Genomic DNA, 21467 nt, shown 5'->3' with positions numbered 1-21467 from the left:
GACCTGAAGATGGACAGTGAGCCCCTGCCCCTCCCTCTCTGGAAGGCATCTGGAGGGAAGGACTGTACCCCATGGGAGAGGATCCCCTTGGAAAGACTGAGCTGCAAAGGTGCATGGAAGAGCCAGAAGACGGACAAGCATATGCATTTGCCCTTTTATTTTCTTCATGTTCCCCAAACACGGATTCAATTGAGAGAAATGCCCTTTCTTGTAGGTATTGCTATGGAAAGCTCACTGCAGCAATGAAAGTTCAAATTAATTCAAAATTAGCACATCACGTTTTACCGCTTTGGGTACTACAAACACATCTTCCTCCTTGTCTCAAAGCAAATTAATTTTGTTTAATTAACTTTGAATTTTCCTTAATATCTTGAAGTCAGTTTAATTATGCATACATACAATAGTCTATTTTGTGGACTAATTGGCGTAAACATACCGTGTGTTGAGTTTGTAGTGTAATCAATTCCTAGCTTCCAGAGAATACCAGCGAGGCCAGCAGGTCTGCATTTCATGAATAGTGCTTTGTTTTAACTCTTCTTTGATTAGAGATTGGTTTCTTAAATCCTGCTCTTATTGTTTCAGATAGTAACTCTATTATTTGACTATTTTTCTTTGTCTTGCGTAATATAATTACTATTACAAGCACATTTCCTCTAAGCATCTGCATCACTTCTAAGTTCACCTCCCTTAGACAAGGGATTTTGTTTTAATGTCTGAGGAATCCCCAAGATTATAAAGCCTCTTAGACAATATGCTGAGGGAATAAGTGCATTTACAGAATTGTTAACATCTGACTACATTACTAATGGAAATGCTCACTGGGCGTTTCTGACCAAGCCGCTTGTGGATGGAGACACGTAGGAGCATTTCAGGATTCAAAGCACCAGAACATTCCCCTTTTCAAATATCGGTTTGCCTTTCCAGACTTAGTACGTAATCATTGCTATTTCTCTACGTTGGTATTCTATGTAACATAATGTGTTACTACGTTACTACTTTTATCTGCACCCTCTGCCTCCCCTGCTGACTGCGTAATGTCCCTGGACATACACTCTGTCTCATCCATCTTTGAATCTCAGTCATCCCAGTCCTTGGCACATGTACACCCTCTGTATTTTCATTTACTTGACTAAAGCCTTACTATCGTAACTGAACAGTTAATAATAACTAAACCATGGGCGCTGTCTCTTACCAGCATACAATTTGTTCAAGTCTCTCTTTATAAATCTTCTCAGAGTCACCAAAGGGAGCTTAGACCTAGAGCAACACAGTTATCTCTCATAGAGCAATTTTGATCTAAATTTTTGCTTGAAACCCTCCCTAATAGTGAGTGAGTAAGGAGAGAGTGGGAGACCTGCTTTATTATTTTATTATTTATACTGGGGCCTGTGGCCCCAGTAAGAAAGCATGACTGCTATAAAATTAAACATCTGAAGGCAGAGTGAATAAATCGATGCGTGAACAAAACTCAGCTCATTTGCTGTGATGATAAGAACGGTCATCCGCAGGAGGAAATGAATATTTTGGCCCCGAAAAGGAAAAGTGTAAAAACATTTTTATGAGTACCTGTAGTCCAAACGTAAGCACTGTATTTTTAGCATCAAACGCTGGGCACATTAACTTATGGTTGATAACATGTTGCCTTTAAATTTCTGCTCTAACTTCAAGAATATTATTTTACTGGGATCACATCATAATATATGTGGTCTCTGAGATGCAAAATAACTTAGTAACATATCATTAAACCTCAGAGCAATTTCCTGATCTAGGCCCTTGTATGGATGCAGTACAGTGTTTACCTGTAGCATCATCAACATTTTAAATGCCCTACTTTATCTGACCTTTTCCAATGGATCTCGAGTTCTCTGTGGCTGATGCGTGTGATTGATTCTGTTTAGTGGAAGATGTTCAGTTTCTGCAGGAAGAGATTTCTTACCTGAAAATGGAGATTGGTGGGAAGTGAGAAGGAAATTGACAGCTGTTAGCAAATCAGCTGATGAAGGTTGGAAGCTAGAGGAGTACAAATAAAGCTCAAAACAGATGAAACCTAATACTAGATGTTTTTCTTCTTTGTACTCTACCTGCTCCAGACTCCTTTCTCCTCTGTTTCCACATCACTTAGGACAGGAACATCGCTCTGGGAGAGGAGATGAAAAACAAAAGAAAGAGAAAAAGAGAGAAAGAGGTCATCCCACCTTATTTTGAAATAAAACTTTCCTAAATTCATCACACCGGGGAGATAGGCCATGATCATTCTCTTTTATTGTTTTAATACAGCTGTGGTTTTTAACTTTTATTAGTTAATTTCTGTAATTTAATTCTTGACCCCCCAGTTTTCAGTTGTATGTCTTCTAACAAATCAGAAGTGAATACACACTGATTTTAATCTTCTTAATTTTAGAAGCTTTTATTTCATTAAATTTGAGATTTAGGGTTAACTCTTTGAAGTGTTTAATACCTGAAATACAACTACTAAAGAAGTATATATAAACATAAATATAAATATTTTTATATATGTTATATAAATATAAATATTTTAAATATTTTATATATAATTTTTAATATTTATATAAATATAAACATAGATATATTTATGTAAATGTATTTTTATATTTATAAAAATATAAACATAAATACTAAAGAAGCAGATCGAGCAGAAAGAAGTTACCAGAGGGATTTCTATGATGCTTAAAGAGTCCGCAGTACCAAACATCCATTGAAATTTATTTCTAAGGATATGCACAATTTTGTACTTTTGAAAATGGAAAATAAATTTGACAGTGAAGATGCACCTGAGCTTCAGCCTGTTTCTCTTTAAAATGTTACTGATTAACATTTTCAAGAGTGGAACTGGTTTAGAAAACTATAGTGTTACTTCTATAGAGAATGGTATTACAGCAGTTGTAGTATTGATGAAAGAGTGACAGGATTTCTGCTAGTTCACAATGTCGTTGTTTTCCTTAGTATTGTAGGGAAAGTTAAAACAGAATGTAATTATTCCACCAGGTGGATGAACACACATTAAGACCAAAATAGTCATGCCTACTAGTCTTGAAGATTCCAGAACCCATCTTTGGAAAAACTAGTTTTGAAGATTTTTTTACTGATTCTATACCTCTTGACATAACTGGTTGCTTTTTAATATTGTGTAACTTCTTGGGTTTCTCATATTAACACCTCACAATTAGACCATTATATTTGGAGCTAAAGCACATCATTCTGACCTTCAGCAATAATGTTTTCATCACTTTTGACTTTCAGTTAATTTTTGAGTGTAAAGATATATTGACAGGCAGCATGCCTGTGCCTTTTCTGCAAATGTTCTTTTTTTATGTAGAAGGATTTTGACTTTAAAACAATGCAGCATTGGTGAGCTCATAGGCATCACTTATTTGGGCTTATCTGAACTGGATTATTTCATGAATAGTGTTTTGTTGTTATTAATAAGTAGTTCAAATTTAGCATACAGGTGGAAATACTGGAGGAGTTCAAAGAAGTTTAGAACTGAACTGAGAATAAGTAAAGAGCTCACGTTGAGTGCTAAGGACTTAGGTCTAACCATTTTCCCTTTAGATTATCTTGGATCTGATTCTTAAAGTTCTGTGTTGTAATATTACACGTGAACTATATTTTATATAATGTATAATTTTATTAAAAACATGTAGCACGTTTATAATCACAAGGAAAGGTCCAACAGACATATTTTACAAGAAAATATTCAAAAATAGGAGCAAAAAGAGGTGCAATAGAATAGTAGATCTTGGAGTAGAGGCCACATTTTCCATCCCTTTTTACCAGATGACATTTGGGTCAGTTATGAGTAAAGGCGTATTTTTGTGTGTGCCAACAATTTTATTTAGCTTTTCAGTGAGAATTGATATTTATCAAAAAGAAAAATTGGGGTATTTAGTTTAAATTAATTTATGAACCTCTCCTGAAATAACCAGTTCTAATATCCCATTTCTGAAATCATCTAGTTGCATACTTAGCCTTGGGCAAGATTACTTTATTAGGTATTACCTGCATTTTACTAAGGTATTGTGTTTGAGATTTTCCTGAATTTTATTTAAAAACTGTTTTAAAATTGTGGATGCAGTATGTTTTTATTTTATTCATTTTAACTTCTTTACAAAAATCCCAATTTGCTAAAATGGAGGTGCTGGTGTTTCTTACTGTTATGACAGAGACATTCTAGCATAAGCTGTGGATGCTGTCATGATGCCAGGGCTGTGAGCTCTTGTACATGGTTGTGTCTCTTTTTGCTTGCGTGTGGACGTGCAATTTTTTCCAGAAAGGTTAAGTTTTCTATTTGTCTAATTACATTATCTGGAAAGGCCGTCAGACTAATTAAGTGAACTATTTATTTTTCTGTTTCGAAATGGTTTATTATTTCCTCACTCCTCCCCTCCTTTCTATTTTCTCATACTTCCATCCTGCCACTCCTTAAAGAATTTAAGGCACGTCTATCACCTCTGATCACGTATTTGCGTGTTTGTGTCTTATACTAAGCTTTCTTCACTAGAACATTTCCCAAAGAAATTCCTCCTTTGTTTTGGTTTTATTTTGGCAAAAGAATGATTGAATTTTATGACATCGATTTTTCACTCACTTTTGCCAAGCTTTGGCCAAAGAAAGAAGTTTGTGTTCACTGCTTACTTACCAACCAACGACCTATGGCCCCTCCCAGGTATATTGGGAACCTACCAGGTATAAACAGAACCCACCGGGTGTATCTGAAAACGTGGGGGCACACATGGAAGCGTGCAGGTGTATATGCGAACGACCACGCAGTCAGTACTGACTTAGAGTTTACGAGAAGCTAGATTAGGAACACAGTCGACGTGATCTCTATCCAAAAGGAGTCCAGTTGATGGCATTTAAGTTGTGTATGTTCAATGAGAACTATTAAGTATTTAAGTGTGTTAATGTGTGAATAAGTAAAGTGGGGAGGAATACATCTCTTTGTGTGTATATATGTGTACATAGACATCCACATGTGTGTGTATGTGTGTGTGTACACGCATATATATAATTGATTTCACGCAATCATGGAGGCTGAGAAGTCCCCAAAGCTGCAGTGGGCCAGCTAGAGCCCCAGCAGAGCTGACAGTATAAGTTCCAGTCCAAAAGCAGTCAGGCTCAAGACCCGAGAAAAGCTGATGTTTCACTTCAAGTCTGTGAACGGGAAAAGACAGTGTCCCGGCTTGAGACAGTCAGGCGAGGAGTCCCCTCTTGCTTTCTGTTCTGTTCCGGTTTTCCATAGGACTGGATGGCGCCTGTCAAGTCAGAGAGGGCAGTCTGCTTTACTCAGTTCAACAATTCACGTGTTAATTTAACCCAGAAACACCCTCCCAGACACACCCAGAATAATAATGATACTTGATAATAAAATATCCGGGCACCTGTGGCCCCGCCAAGCTGACATAAAATTAACAAGGCAGAGAGTATGGCTGGAACAGGGAGGTTTTGTTCCAGGTGTGTGGCCTGGTCTGGCCCTGGCACAGGGGTCTGGCAGGAAGAGAATCCTGGTGGGCAGTGCCAGAGCACAGACGGTGGGTCAATGCCAAGTTATAGGTGGCCAGCTACAGTGAGGGCAGAGAAAGTGCAGCAGAATAAGTACGGTTTGATGGGGTAGAGCTGTGTCATGGGGCGTTGGGGAAAACACACAAGACGATTCCTCATGTAGGTGAAATATTTCTAAGTAGAGAGGTGACATGATGGCAGTAAAATTGGGGAAGGTTGATCTGATGGAGGGCTCACCTGTACACTCATCCTCTTCAATCCAGAGTGACAGCTGCTTGGCATGCTCTGTCTGGGTGGGATTCAAAGTCCAGCCTTGCCTTTTTGGTGGGAATACCTACCCGGGAGATTTTAATAGGGTCTGATGAAGCACTGTTGTGAAGGAAGTGCAGAGGTTTGTTGAGCTCACAGGAAGCACATCCAGCCTCCAAGACTCCCCAGAGCAAGTGGCGTGTGAGGAAAGCAGGACTCACCCTGGCTTGTGTGTGGACTCTGTTCCGAGTGGAGAGCACAGGGGTAGGTGAGAGGGGGGTCTGTACGAAGGAGGGAAGGAAGTTCTGTGCGGCAAGAGCTCAGAGGGAATGAGAGTGGCTTTGTCCTGACCAGCAGTTGGAGGAGTGCTGGATTCCATGGTGTGGCTGGGCGAGCCTTGCCGGGGAGCTAGTATTTCAAAGGCAACTGGAAGCCATCGACGCATTTTGATTTGGGAGGAGAGCTCACTAAATTTGCACCTTGACTGCAAGGAGGAAAGTGGATTGGAGGTGAGATTGGAGGCAGAGGCTCCTGCAGTGCTTGGGTGGTTTCAGTGGGTGGGGATGGAGACTCTGCAGCCCTCTCTCCGCCCCCGGGTGGGCGGGAGGTGAGCTGAGCTGATCTCTAGGTGCTGGAGGCTGTGGGGACCCTGGAGGAAGGTGCACCTCTCAGATTCCCTGTGAAAGAAGCACCAACCCCGTTAGTCAAATTTCCGGCCAGCAAAGGAGGAGGAAGAGGGCCCTGATCAGAGAAACGGAAAGAAAAGAGAGCGACATGGAGTAGGTGATAGAAATGATTCCCTGGAGCAGAAATTAGAATTCCCTTTAGACCTGCCGAGTTGAAAAAGCCTACTGGATCCGATGGTGGGTTTCAAGCAGCGTGGAGTCTCCACATAGTTAGCGCTGCACAGACGGCCATGTACGTCCAAGCCGGGTCCCAGAACCCAGAAGCCACGCATCAGTACTGACTGTCCCTACACGGTCACGTGTGGCAGCGCGGTCGGGAGCATTTGCAGGTTGCAGGCGTTTGGATGCAGGTGTCTGCTCACCCAGGGTTACGTTCGAGTCCATCCTTGATCACAGTGTTGTGGATATGACCTTACACAGGGCTTTCGGTGAGATTGCCCCTAAGGAGGACTTTTGCGCCTGTTCAGCCCTGGCGGAGGCCTCTTTATGTGGACATACTTGCCGCCGCTCCCCACACACAGAGCCAGAGCTGGTCCGGTGTGACCTGGACGTGGGGGAGATACAGAACGCCCCTCGTCCACCCGGCAGACGCAGAAGGCCAGACCCAGCCACCCACTCTGTGCAAAAACTTCTCTTTCTCCCCATTTCATTGATTCACTCGTCTAATCACTGCTGGTTCTCTGTCTCTGCGAGAAGGAAAAGATGCCCCTCTTTTGGCAGGAGGGGCCCCCGCCGGACACAAGGCTGAGGACAGGGCCCCCCAAACACGTGTCCTGGGCCCTCTGTGCAGGAGGCAGCTGCTCTGTTCTGGTGTCTCCACCTCCGTTTTCAAGAAGTAAGTGAGTTCACCAGAAGCAGTCCCTGTTTGAAAGATGGTAAGAGTTTAGAATTTGCTCTGCCAGATGTCTTGAAGAAATATTCTGACTGATTAGAAAAATATGGACAAACTATTTTGGGAATGTCACAAGACCTGAAGTGGTTCTGAATGTGTAATTTATTAAATGGGTTCTGTTGTTTTCCTGAAGACCACTGGCAGGCTGTTCTCTCTCCAAACAAAATGGTTTGTGGCTAATATATCAACATTTTCATTGGGGGAGATTTAGGGATCTGAACCTGTGGTTAATAAAAAATCTTATTCATATTCCGGGGGGGGGGGTTAAAATTAGTTAATACTTTCCAGAGAGTTTTAAAACAATAAAGAAAAGAATTTCCTTTGAGGAGAAGGTGGGGCTGGGGCGGCAGGAAGTGGCAGGTTACCATCTTCCAGTAAGCTAGTAAGCAGAGCCGTCTTTGTCAATGCCAGCTGTTTGGTTTTGCCTTATCTGGTTTCTGTTTACATATGAAACGTCCCCAAGTAGCAGGCAGCTTTGCCCGTGGTCGAGAAGACATTGTTCTTTTGTGTTTATGTGGCAGATCAAACACCAGCAAAAAATGCTGTTTGTGGTCTGTGAGCCCAGACCCCATGAACGCGCCAGGCACATGGTTTGAAGCAGTGATCTCGTTTATTCTCCGTGTGTCCTGAGCACACGAGAGGCATTTCCTGTCGGCTGAACAAGGGTGCCTGGTCCTCACGGGCAGGGCAGCTGCTTTTGTTCGTTCATTTATTTTTAAGTTAATCAGTTAATGTTTGAGATATAAGTGACATCCAACATTGTGTAGGTTTAAGGGATGCAATGTGTTGGTTTGATATGCTTGTGTATTAAAACATGATGTCACTCTCGTGTTAGCAGACACCTCAGTCACCTCTCATAGTCATCATTTCTCTTTTTGTGGGGACAACTATTGAAATCTGGCGTCTTAGGACTTTGCTGCTTCTAGCACGCTACCCATTGATTGCAGTCCCTGTGCTGCGCGTCACATCTCCAGACTTACTCACCCACCGCTCGCAAGTCTGCAGTTTCAGTGTGTCCGGGACGGCACGGCACGGCTGTGAGAGAGGAGGGTACCTGTGCCTGGAGGGGGACCCAGGCCCTTGAAATTGTTTTTTTTTGCGAAAGGTCATCGTTTGCATTTGATATTCAGATCAGATCGCTGCCACCTTGAATAATTCCCAGTCCTCTTGTCGGAGTAGTGCCTTATCCTGGGGAGTTAGCATTTTTAGTTTGCCGTCTACACATAAGAAATTTATTCCAGGTTGTGTTTATCCGGTTTCCATTGCCACGAAGCATAGGTGTCAACATACACGCACACACCCCTTCAGTCACACACTCGCAGGCACGTACACCACAGACACACACATGACTTTGCCTGTAAACTTGACCCACCTTAGAAGATGCATTCCTGCGATGCTGTTTTCTGTCATGACAGTGGAACAGCTGATTAGAAGCAGCACGGGTCCACTGTTACTGTTATTGACTTATTGTAAATAAAGTTAATTTGTAATGAAAACCTTTTCTTATTCAAAGCCCAAGTAGAATTTTGCACTGTTCAATTGTAATACATATTCATCTGGTTTGCTATTTTCTTATGTAAGTGAAAACAAAATTATTTGTATATTTGGTGCAGGGGTGCTTTTCTCATACTGATCTTTAAAAATGAGATGTATAAACGTGGTTGTTCAAAATAACTCACCATCAGGTTTTATTTTTTAAAAAATGGGCAGGGGAGGGGGGAGATCCAGGGAACCTACCCAAAACAAACAAACAAACAAAACCTTTTCTAGAACTAATAAATGAGTTCATCAAGTCGCTTGGCTGCACCAGCCGTCGCTAAATTCCATCGTTATGTCAAAGATGCTTCAGCCATGCCCTGGAGGCCTCCCCAAGGTGACAGAGACCCTGCCCAAAGAGGCAGCCTGTGCTCTGAAGCATTGCTCAGAGGCTTCGCTGAGCTGTGACTTGTTACCGAATCAAAGCTGTGTCCACTTGCCCACACGCAGTGAAGCCAGTCTACACCACCAGGTTATGGTGAAGGAAAGTGCAGCACGTATTGCAGGCACCAAGCAAGGACTCAAAAGACCCAAACTCCTGGTTGGCTTTCAGGGAAAGCTTTTGAGAACAGGGTGAGGAAGAGTGGTGCAGGGTGATCAGCTCACGGACACTCTTCTGAGTGGTTGGTGGTGAGACGATCGGGAGCCAACATCATGAACCTTCTGGTTCCAGCCAGCCTGGCGTCTGTGTGTTTGTGGGCAGCGTAAGTTAACTTTTTCTGTCGGTGGGGGTTTCAGCATCTGCAAAACAGCTCAAAGGACATGGTCAGAGTATTCCCTACAGCCCTAGAGGAGGAACTAAAGGTCCTTGACTTTGTTTAATGGTTAAGCTATTATTATTTGGTCTTACTTGACTGTTTTCCTTTGCTTTTGCATTTTCTCATTTCTCTGGTGACATTTATTCTTTGGAACTCAGGGAAGACCTAGGGAGCTAAAGTTTTCCATGAACAAGAGGCAGGTGGAAGATGCGGTGGGGGTGGGGGGAGTCTGTCCCAAGAAAGCCCCATAGGGTCCTGCTTGGTTACAGCTGCTCCATTTCATGCCGGGAGTGCACCGACAGAGTTGAGTCAGAAGAGAATACACTAATCATAAAATATCCTATGAAATCTTAGAACCGCCTGAGGCTGCATTCTATTTAAAACACATCCACGTATAATAATAATTCCACTTCTTATTTACCTTCCCCCCACATTTTCAAGCAAAATGTTAACTCAAGGAAGATGCCTTGTGATGCTATTAAGTCTCCCTCCTCTTCCATCCCCCTGCAGGAGAGCTGAGAGGCCCAGAGGGGTAAACAGAGTGTGTGTCCGTTGGCCAATTCCTGGCTTGGAAGTCTTAAACAAGCTTCAGTTCCCTTTTGTCTTAAATGGCACAATAATAGCTCTGCTTCTTAGCATCCGTGTGAAGATTCACCGGGAAAAAGGGCCTCTGAAACATCTAGTGGAGTATTTGACACATGTTCTCAGTTCTCACCGCCTTTCCCTTTGAGCAGAGTTAGTCGAACAGTATTAATCCGTCTGTGATTTTTAACATGATACAGACTACATGTTACAGTCTTCTACTCTGTGGTGGAAACACCATCTGGAGCATTCCCTTGACGTGTCAGTCTTTTGAAAACAAAACAGCAATGCTTCTTGGTTCCATGAATGATAAGTCTCTGATGGTTCTGGCTCTGGACATGGAGATATCTATACGTCGCCAAACGTTACTGTTCTGAGTTATGTATGAATTCAAAGAGGACGATTAAAAATTAACCCAGATCCTTTGAGCTATAAGTATATGATTTTGAGACATAAAAGATAGTATAAAAGACAATGAATGTTGAGTTCTGAGGTTTGAGTACTGGGAATTGTGGGACCATTAATTAACAGGTGACAAAGTTGGAAGCTATCAGATGAACCACTCGCACTGGGTGGGTTTCAACCACTATGTTGCGATTAGGGGGAAAACACCAGTGGAGCGCGGCTAGTCTGCAGGGACGTCTATAAACCATGGCCTACAGTCATTCTTACCAATTTTCAAGTGTTAAAAACATGTGGAAATGCACATGTGATTGTCAACCTTCAGGTGATTCACACGGGAAAAATAATCAAGAAATGAAAACTATGATCTTCTTTTATCTGTTTATTACTTTTATCTGAGAAGAACAGACAAGCATATTTTGTAGTTTAAAAAATTCTACATTGTTAATAGCATGTGTTATAATTTCTCAAAATGTTCCTTATTTTGTTTGGCTTAGTTGCTTATCTGATTAAGAGAGTCATTAATGACAGAGCACAGTGACTTAAAGTTCCCCACATAGGCAAGGTATATTTTTTCCAGGAGATACTCTTATTCTGCAAGCACATTGCAATCTGAGTATAGAAAGCATATAGCTCATAGAGCATCTTATTTAATTATCATGAAGTCATCATGAACTAGAAGTGGAGAATTTTTTTACTTCACTTTTAATTTATTTTTACTCCATTTTACAGATACTAAGATAAAAGTTTAAAATGTCATCAGAAGGGGTCAAATAGAACTCAATTCCGTCTCAGATTCTTGGTTGTAATGTTTTACTAGACACACTTTTCTAGGATTCCTCTATCCTTCCTGTGTGTGGTTTCACTATTAAATGATTTCAAACGGAAAACAAGTGTTTTTCATCTCCAAAAGTAAACGTTTAGTTTTTTTCTGATACTAATTTTCCCACTTTAAGATACAGTTTTGCTGATGAGTAAGACTGATATTTCTAGTGAAATCAACCTAGATGTTATTGAATAGTGGGACAGATGTAAACTTTGTATGGAAGACACTGAGGCCTATTTTTTTGGATCATCCTCATATCGATAAGTTTTCTGATTATGGAGGAAAATACAATGAGTCTTAAAGCATCAATCCTGCCATCAGGCCAACTGCCCTCTAAAATCCCCTCTTTCGGTTGGGTTTCTCCTGGGCCGTTACAGACTCAGTAGCCCTGTCTGGACCACCCAGGTGAATTTCACAGGGCTCCTTCTGCCCAGAATTTAGCTGTTATATTCACACCGCTTCACGGAGAACGTCAGAGCTGCTGTAAATTCCCACCATAAAGACACACAGGGTGGGGGATACTGAGGTTTAAAGAAGTATTTGAGTTCTCCATAGGCAGAACTTGTTAATTGATTAACTTTTAAGATGCGAAGAGGAACCCTGGTGTTTTGCATATTTGACTCTGTCATGTTAAATGAGAGCTAATTGTTCTTTGCAAGATGTCAGGTGGCCACTCTGAGTAGAATTCTAACCTATGATGTGATCAACAAGTGGGAGAGAAAAGATGGCACCAGGAAGAAGGATGGAAAACTGCTGTGAGAACAAGAGGAATTAACAGTCCTTACAACTTCTTATCGTTAAGGCTTTTGAGTCACTAGAATTTTGTGAATTTTAGGCAACATGGCTCTGCCTATCATAACCCAACCCCTTGCTAATACTGTTTCCCTTGACCTCTCCCTTTGGTCCCAGGGCCCCAAACCCCAGCTCACTCATCCTCTGCAGAAAGAGAAAGCCCCCCGGGAGCTGGTCCTCAGCTCCCCGCTGGGTCTGGGCTGCATCAGCTAAACCTCCTGTGTCTCCCTTCTTGGCCGCAATGTCCCTTCTCCACAACCAGTGTCCTAGAGTCTCCTGACCTTCCTCAAGGCCAGTTTGCCGTGTCATCTAAACCTCAACTACTTTCTCTCCTAAAACATCAAAGCCACGAGCAGTGGTCCCTCTACCTGCCGAGATGCCTCCGGCCATTAGGCCACATTCATCCCCTGATCTGAACAGGGAGAAGGCGTTGTCCCTCCACGTTGCCCCGAGTCCAAGCCTTCTTCCTCAGCAACTTCCTTCTCCCTTTCTTTTCGTTTCTTCCTGTCTTTATGTGCTTCGACCTCAGCTTTTAAGCCTCCTGAAGTCTCTCCCACTCCCCACCTCATCCACTGGGCTGTCTCACTTCTACCCGTCCCAGTCAAGGCCGAGGACAAAGAAGTCCTCCCAGACCCCACGTCCACACCGACAGAGTCTGCGTCCTCTCCGCACCACCCCATCCCTCGCTCCCACAGTCTCTTTGCTGTCCATTCTTTCTTCTCCTTCCCAGGAGCTCATCCCCTCCCGTGGTTTAGTCACCTGCATGCTGATGACTTCCAGACCCTGTTTTCTGGTCTTTTCTGAACTTCAGATCCTTACAGCCAATTAATTCTTGGAATACCACTTGAACTTTAGCAAGTAGTTCAAAGTGAACACGACTATGATAAAATACAAGTCTTCTTCTCTCGAAAACACGCTTCTCCTCTTGAGAAACCTGTATGGATGACTGAGGCCTGCATCCGCCCCGCTTGCCCAGACGGAACATTGCAAAGCATGATTGACGCCTCTCTTTTCTGCTCTCCTGTGACCAGCCAGGCCCTCCTCCTGCCCATCTGCCTCTCCAGCTCCTCCACTTTTCTTCCCTGCTGGCCTCTCACTGGCCCCACTGGCTCCTTTCCAGGGAATCTCACTGGGCTACCAGAATATTCTTTCTGAAACACCAATCTGCCCTTGCCCGTTCTTTGCTTCCAGAACCTTGGGACAGCCCAATCCTTCCAAGACATCATGGAAGCTCTTCTGCAAGATACACACCACTCCGGCTGCTGGTCTGACCTCCTCACACTCTGCTCTTCTCACTGGAGGCTCTGATTTTCCTGACCTGCTCAAGTTCCCCACGTACATCACGCATGTTCCAGCCTGTGTCCCTTTGTATGTGCTGCTAATGGTTCCAGGGACACCCCTGGGTCTTGGATTTGCTTGGTGAATCCTTACTCAGGTGTCAGCTCTTGGAACCAAAGCCTCCTCCCCACCCATAGCTTTCCTCCTTTTCCCCTCCCTATACTCTCGCAATCAGGCCAAGTTCATCTCTCTTATTCTGCTTCCATATTGCATGGCAGCCGTGTCTTCTCTTGTCTCTGCCCGTGGACATGCTGTCTTTGGTCTTGAGCCTCCAAGGATGAGCCTGTTATCTTCCTATCCCCAGCTGCTAATATTGTGTATTTCGTAGGTGATTCCTTTGCATTTATTGAATGAAAGGAATAAATCGAGTTAATCAGCCACCTCGTAATTAAAAGATATTGACAAGAAGAAATAATACATTTCTCTAAATTTTAAATCCCTACTACAAATATTAATTACAAACCATACAGTAGAGCCTGCCAACTATCTGAATGAAATACATAAGACACTCCTGACCTTCTCCGGGGAAGGGTGCAGCTCGAGTAAGAACCAAGTAAAACAGTGTAAATATGTTCTGGTACAACAAGAACTTTTCTTCTTTCCGGAAACATCATGTGCTATTATGGACCAAAGCCTTATAAACACATGGGGACACGGTGTCCAGGTGATTTCCATTATTCTGGAGACCAAAAATGGCTGAAGTGACTTTTAACCACTGGGGTTTGACCAGGAGCCAACCCTTCAAGCTGTGTGCTTTTCCTCCTCACAGGTATTTGCACCAGACCCTTCGAGATGATGTCTCAACAGTAGAGCGTTCTCTGAACAGGGAGAAATTCGCTGTCTTGAAACAAGCCCTGAATGTAATTGGCTTCAGTAACCTGGTGAGTCATGCCATAAGTATTCCACTGAGAAAATCAACCCTCTACTACTTTATAAAAGTTATTCATTCAAAAACACCTCCCTGCCTCCTGGGGTTTTCATTCTAGTAGAAGCTAGACAGGAGCCCTATGCGCAGGGCCACAGGTACCAAGAAGACAAGTAGAGGGTGGGCTGCATCCTTAAGAAGGTGGTCGAGACCTTTTCTCATTGAAACCATGTGAGGAAAACAGATGAAAGAACTTTGCTTTGACTGACTCAAGAGAAAACTGGCAGACTGAAGGAAGTGTTTACTGCCAAGAGTCACTTTGAAAAGTAATCTAATCACTTTATTAAAATATCTTCTTGAACAACATGATTCTTTTTTTCATTCTTCAAGAATGATCAAATACCCACAAGCAGTACAAAGCTGACAAGTACTATTTAAAGGGTTTAAACCCACTGCTCTGCAGTGGAAATTTCTGTGACCCTAGAAATGCTCAAGGTCTGCGAACAGCACAGCAGCCACTGGCCACGTGGGGCTGCCGGGTACTGGAGAGGAGGCTAGTGAGACGGAGGAAATGGGTTTTTAATGTGTCTTGGTGCTGATTCATTTAAATCAAAATAGCCTTGTGTGGTTAGTGTCTACTGAATCGAATAGCACAGGTCTGGAGAATAAGAGGTATGAAATGACCTGAGCCTGAGACCTGAAATTCCCACAAATCCCCTTCCCTTCCACATCCTCTCCATGTGCCACTCATTAAACACGGCATCACTTGGCATTACAGCCAGTTCCTCATTAGTGATCAGTGTAAGGCCGCGTGGGTAGCTTAGGTATGCCCGTAGTTCAGGAGCCCAGGTTTACGCACAGATTGAAGTATCCTTTTTTTTTGCCCCCTGAAACCCGTAAGGTGACTGGTTTGAGTCTTTGTCTTTTCCCTTGTCCACAAGGCTCCGGGGCCGTGAGTGGGTGGAAGGGGTTGCAAGACAGCACAAAGGACGAGGAAGGAGGCGGGCACTCGCCCCCAGTGAATGAACGCGGGGCTTTGGCTTCATCCCAGACTCACCCCGTTCAGAGCCTGGGATTCCGGGGACGTGTGGTCGTGGGGCGCTTTGTTCTGTGGCTGTGCTCCTCCAGTCTCCGTATTTCTGTCTTTCCGGAACTAGCTCCCACCCATTGGTACTCCTCTGTCTTTGCATTTGCTACTGTTGCACTTTTTTGTATTGTTTTTCCTTCCCACGTGTCTGCAATCTCTGCTTCCTTATGGGAACCTGAGATACAGAGGTGGGTAAGGAACCATTCCACCGAAATATCAGCTGCTTGGAAACAGGGCTTAAAACTCCATGACTGAGCCTCAAAGGCGGGGCAAGCAAAATACACGTTCTGCCTAAGGTGGTGCGTGGGAGATTTAACAGGTTCTTTGGTGACAGACATATGTGCAATTAAACAAAAGCCAGGAAGGTAATCACTTCTTCTTGACCTTCGGGGTGACTGGGATGGTGACGATTTAGTCCATTCAGGAGGAAGAGATCATATCCTGTAAGACTGGGAGGAGTGTATTTCTGGGCTGACGAGACCCTTGAATCCAAGCTTATGACTGGGGTCCTGAGAGGTGTGACCATAAGGGTGCCTCCACCCCATCCTCCATCACCACCACTGAGCCGGCCAGCAGGACGGCAGGGGGGTTGCTCTCTGCAGACGCACACAGAACAGCTGCCCCGCCCCCTGCTCACAGAGCAGCTTATTTCTGCCTCTGTCACGGTGTCACCACACTGTAACTCGTATTCAGGCTACTTTTCACAGCTCTGTCTCCTTCACTGAACTGCAAGATCCTTGAGGACACTGCAAAGTCTTGCTGTCTGTATCCAGAAGTGCCTCTCTCCTAGGGCACTGGGAAATTTCATGTGGAGTTAGTGGATTTATTTTTTTTAAAAAAAGGCGAGGGACTTCCCTGGTGGTGCGGTGGTTAAGAATCCACCTGCCAATGCAGGGGACATGGGTTCGAACCCTGTTCCGGGAAGAGCCCACATGCTGCAGAGCAACTAAGCCTGTGAGCCACAACTACTGAACCCCCGTGCTGCAACTACTGAAGCCCAGGTACCTAGAGCCTGTGCCCCGCAACAAGAGAAGCCACCACAAGGAAAAGCCCCTGCACCGCAACTAGAGAAAACCCGCATGCAGCAACAAAGACCCAAAGCAGCCAAAAAAAATTTTTAATTAAAAAAAAAAATAAAATTGAAAAAACGGTGAGAGTTGTCAAGTAGCTTAAGGTGCTCGGAAAATGTTATTCAGACAAGCACAAATAAATACAATTAGAGACACTAACTTTTGCTTTGGAGGTTACCAAAAGCATTTCTAAGTAATGCCACAAACACGGAGTACTATACCTGAAAATTACAGATTATCCTTGTCAAAGCTCCCATTTTAAAGGTAATAAAATTGCAATTTGTCGTGAAAACCGAAAGGTCTGCCACAGACGTCTCAAGGACCATATTGTATCAACTGTATATTTATAAAGCAAATGAGAATTGTTCTTAGAAAAACTTCCACAGGGAGGAGCTTTTTCTTCCCAGATTACAAATTAGGAAACTGGGAATTTCAAAGGCTACGTCACTTGCCCTAAATGGGGCTTAACCACATTTACAATTGATATCGTCACACGAAATATTTGTGATTCTGGACAAGTACCTTTTAACTTACAGCCTTTCCTTGACTTATCATTCTTACCCCCAAATGGCTGCCCAAAACCAAATTTGATGTCTAATTTCTTGCTTTATGCAGTGTTCCAGGTTCTCAGATATTCTTCCAGCAAGCACTCTCATCCTTCCTGGTAACATCCATTTTTTTCTGAGTTTTCCTTAAAATGCCTTTAAAAACTAGCATTTTGTTTATTTAGTCATGGATGTTTTCATCGCTACTCCATTGATGTTCCAGAAGAAATGATCAATTCTGTAAGCATAATAGCATTTCATAACAGAGAGAACTAAGGGATGGACACGATGACACGTGTTCTCTGATGAAACAGCTGCAGGACCCTGAAGTCGGCTTAGCCTTGGATTCCAGTTCTGCCAGCCCTGGGGGGACACGTGTGAAGTCTGACACTATAAGTGATGTCCAGCCAGTCAGACCACTGTTACACACCCACTCACACTTCATCCTGTTACTTACCCAGAAACCATTCATTTATATCATGTATATCATGTATATCACCCCCTCACTCTCTTTTGCTTAAGGAACAGGAACGCTGACTTGGAGAACGAGCATTGAGTTACCAGATTTTGATTTTGAGCTCGAGATCGGTAGTTCTCTACCGGGACATTCTGGGTCTGAAAAATCACAGCCCCGCTAACAGCACGCACATCTCTCTCTTTTTTTTTTAACCTACTTGGAGGTTTTCCAGAGGATTGGTCTTTGCATCTTTCTTCTAAGCAACACGGCTCATCTTCTCTATTTGTCAACCGTGTAGGAGGTGGAGAACCTGTGTGTGATTCTAGCCGCCATATTACACCTTGGAGACATTCGGTTCACTGCTCTGACCGAGGCGGACTCCGCGTTTGTGTCTGACCTCCAGCTTCTGGAACAAGGTCAGTGGAACAGGTCGTGGACGTGCAGCTTTGCAGACTGGCCAGTAGATGGTGACACAGCACAGAAAAGTCACGTGGAATCACCCCTTAGGGCTGGAGTAGGATTCAGGGCGGGTGGTGGGGAAAAGAGAACTGTACCCGCTGTCGTCTTTCTTCTTTCTGGTTATGTGAGGGAAGACGATGTACGTTTCTGTTCTCACGCTGCCCACCACTGTAACAGTGTTGATGCTTGGCACTTTACTGGGTTTATTTATATGGTTCTAAGGATTCTCTGCCCCTTCCCCTGCCACCCCATATATTTGGGGGGCATGTTATTAGCTAAATGTTTAAACAGGACACAGTTACATCCCTTTAAAGATATTGCCAAAAACCTCTCTCTCCCTTGAAGTTGCCTTTTTTAGTCACTCCCAGATTTTTTCAAAATACCTTGAAACCACAGGTTGTCGCGACCAGCTTTATCTTCACCTCATATCAAAGTAATTTAACCAGGAATTGGGAAAAAGCATTCAGGGCCATTTGTGAGGGCAGGAGGGAAAAAATCCTGCAATGATTTAATGCACAAGCCCCAAGAACTCGTTAACGTTTTGATGAAGCTGTTTTTCTGGCCGAATTTGTGAATTGCAGTGGTCGTTTAGTTTCTTTAATACACATATTTCCGAATGGGTCTATACAAACTTCTCAATTATAAAATACCGTGTTCTCGCTGTCAAAAGTATATCTTAACTTTATGCTTTCGTTACCGCTTTCATTTCAGTGGCCGGAATGTTGCAAGTATCAACGGATGAACTGGCGTCTGCTTTAACAACTGATATCCAGTATTTTAAGGGTAAGTTTTTCTGCACTTTGCCTTTCACCCTTGTGAAAGTCGTTATGCTCTAGAGAGACCATCCTGATGAGCTGGTCGCCCTTTTTAGCTAATGAGGCATTTTAGACAAACAAAGCCATCAATCCGAAGAGGATTTATTCCATTAGAATATTGGATGCGTTTGTGTGTGTGGCACCAGGCTGCCCTCTTCCATGAGGAGCATCCTTTTCCTCTCTTCCCCACCAGGCAGAATAAGAGCCACCACTTACTGGGCACTTAAGAACTGAAGGGGGTTGTGGCAGGTGCTATAAACGTTGGAATCTTTAGTTCTCACAAATTGCTAAGGGGTTGACTGCACTATTTCCTTTTTAATGAATGAGAAAACTGGGATTCAAAGAGGCTAGACAAGGTTGAACATCAAACCACTAGTAGATGGTGTGCTCAGAATTAGACTCTGATGCCATCTGACTCCGGAGGTGAACCTCGGTGCTGTTGGATCTGCACGAGTGGCACGAGAGTGGCTTTCCTGAACGCTCTCCACTTACCCGCTATAAACCGTTGCCTTACCAAGCTGCCTCTCTGTTGTAATTTTGAGGAATCACCATCCGTCCGATGTTTTTTTCTCAAAACCACTGCTCTTCTTACCTGCTGTTCCCACTGGACCTACTTGCAGATACTTCGGTACGTGGCTTATAGTTTCTGCCTCGTCCCTGGAGGTTCCTTTCCATGTTCCCAGACTTTGCGGATTTCCCATTTTCCACTCAGTTGCCCAAAAGTCATTCTCGCTACCTCGTCCTCCTCCGTCTCCTTCTCCGCTGAGTAGATCAGACACGTGCCCGTCCTACCCCACAAATACCTCTCCTTCTCACTACCTTCCCTTCGTTTCCATAACCACTCCCTTAAGCTGTCTCTCTTTACCTAGATGATGGCAAGAGAATCTGATTAATCTTTCATCTGGCCTTACCGCACTTTACCTTGCTTCTGCAATAATCTTTCTGAAATGCAAATATGATTTTCATCCATGGGTAACAGCCTTTAAAGGACACTCCAACTCCTTTAGAGAAAACATCGTCCCTTTGGAGGGCCTAGAAGCACCCAATAATACGGTTTCTTGAAGTTCTCCAAATGCATTATTCGTCCTCATGACTTTTATTGAAATACGGTTGATTTACAATGTTATGTTAATTTCTGCTGTACGGCATAGTGATTCAGTTTGACATATGTGTATGTTATTTTTCACATTCTTTTCCATTATGGTCTATCCCAGGATATTGAATCTAATTCGCTGTGCTCTACACTAGGACCTTGTTGTTTATTCATTCTATATGTAATAATTTGCATCTGCTAATCCCAAACTTCCATTCCACACCTCCCCTACCCCTCATGACTTCTTAAAGAAACATTGAACTCACCATTAATATCTATAATTTGATATATTCAGGCCTCCCTCCTTACTCCCCTGCCATGTGGGTGAGAGCCCTGCAGTCACGTGGACTCTAGAGACCTCAATTCTATAACATCATAAGTGACACCTGCTTTCACTGCCACTGTGTCTGGTTCCATCTCAGTGGCCTTAAACTCATAGCTGCTTGACCCTTTCTGACCCGCTGGTGCTTTTTTGTTTGTTTGTTTGATCTCAGCTTGTCTCAGAGGCGGCTCTCCCTTACCTGTACCTCCGTTGACTGACAACTCACTAAGCCCTCATTTCCCGCAGTCAGCATCCTATTACTGGATCCCTGTGGGCCTGAGTTGCAGTGGTACCCAGGTCGGCCAAAGCTATAAGATGTGAACTAGATTCTCCCTCCCTCCCAACTCTCCCGCGTAAGTGCTGGCCCAGCCTCAATCCCAGATCATCCTCACTTATTTTTTTCTTGGTTTCTTCTCTAGTCTCTTCTCCTCTCAAAATGTTATTACTCAAGATTTCAATCACCACCGCTTTGCGAATAACACAGAAATTTCTACCTTAAGGTCCAATCTTGCTCCCAAACTCCTAACCCCCATATTGGCTAGTAGGATCATTTCTTTGAAAATATTTAAAAGATGACTCATTTTCCAGATGGCCAGGACTCCAGATGCCTTGAGGACGACTCCACTCCCAATCAGTGAGCCGTTAGCAGAAAGCTTGTTAAGGGCCCTGCAAAGAGTCGGTTCCCTCACCGGAAGGAAATGACACAGGCTACACGGGGGTCAAAAGCTGTGGTCTGCATTTACGGCAAATAAGAGTGCAGTGTGTATGACACGCACTCCAGACAGATGTGTTTTTGTAATAACCGGCAGAGACGTCGTTTATTAGAGTCATGATACGTTTTTAACATCCTCTGATGTCTGTGGGTGTGGAGGGATAAGTTGGACCAGCACAGCTCTGTTGTTGGCTTCTGAGCGAGGGAACGTCCTGTGCTTACGGCTCCTCCCCTTCCTGCTCCCAGGAGAGATGGTCACGCGACGACACAGCGTGGAGATGGCTGAGTTGTACCGGGACCTCCTGGCCAAGTCCTTGTACAGTCGTCTGTTCAGCTTTTTGGTGAACGCGGTGAATTGTTGCCTCCGCTGTCAAGAGGAGCCCAGCAGGTAGGTGTGATGGATGCCGGTCACTGCTGTTGTTCCCGTCGTAGCGCCTTAACTAGGCTCACTGTTAAAG

At 43.8% G+C, this 21467-nt stretch overlaps 1 protein-coding gene across 1 annotated transcript in view; it reads left to right on the top strand.

Moving 5' to 3' along the window:
- Nucleotides 1-21467, top strand: part of MYO16 (myosin XVI) — a 419267-nt gene that overhangs the window by 199337 nt on the left and 198463 nt on the right. Inside the window, exons 16-19 of the mRNA XM_057707440.1 lie at nucleotides 14354-14465; nucleotides 17907-18024; nucleotides 18779-18850; nucleotides 21256-21397. Coding sequence (XP_057563423.1) covers nucleotides 14354-14465; nucleotides 17907-18024; nucleotides 18779-18850; nucleotides 21256-21397 — 444 coding nt within the window. The remainder of the gene's footprint in view (nucleotides 1-14353; nucleotides 14466-17906; nucleotides 18025-18778; nucleotides 18851-21255; nucleotides 21398-21467) is intronic.

Source organism: Hippopotamus amphibius, chromosome 14, assembly GCF_030028045.1.
Source record: "Hippopotamus amphibius kiboko isolate mHipAmp2 chromosome 14, mHipAmp2.hap2, whole genome shotgun sequence".
NCBI lineage: Eukaryota > Metazoa > Chordata > Mammalia > Artiodactyla > Hippopotamidae > Hippopotamus > Hippopotamus amphibius.
The sequence above is the reverse complement of the archived record's forward strand: the minus strand, read 5'-3'. Positions and strand labels throughout refer to the sequence as shown.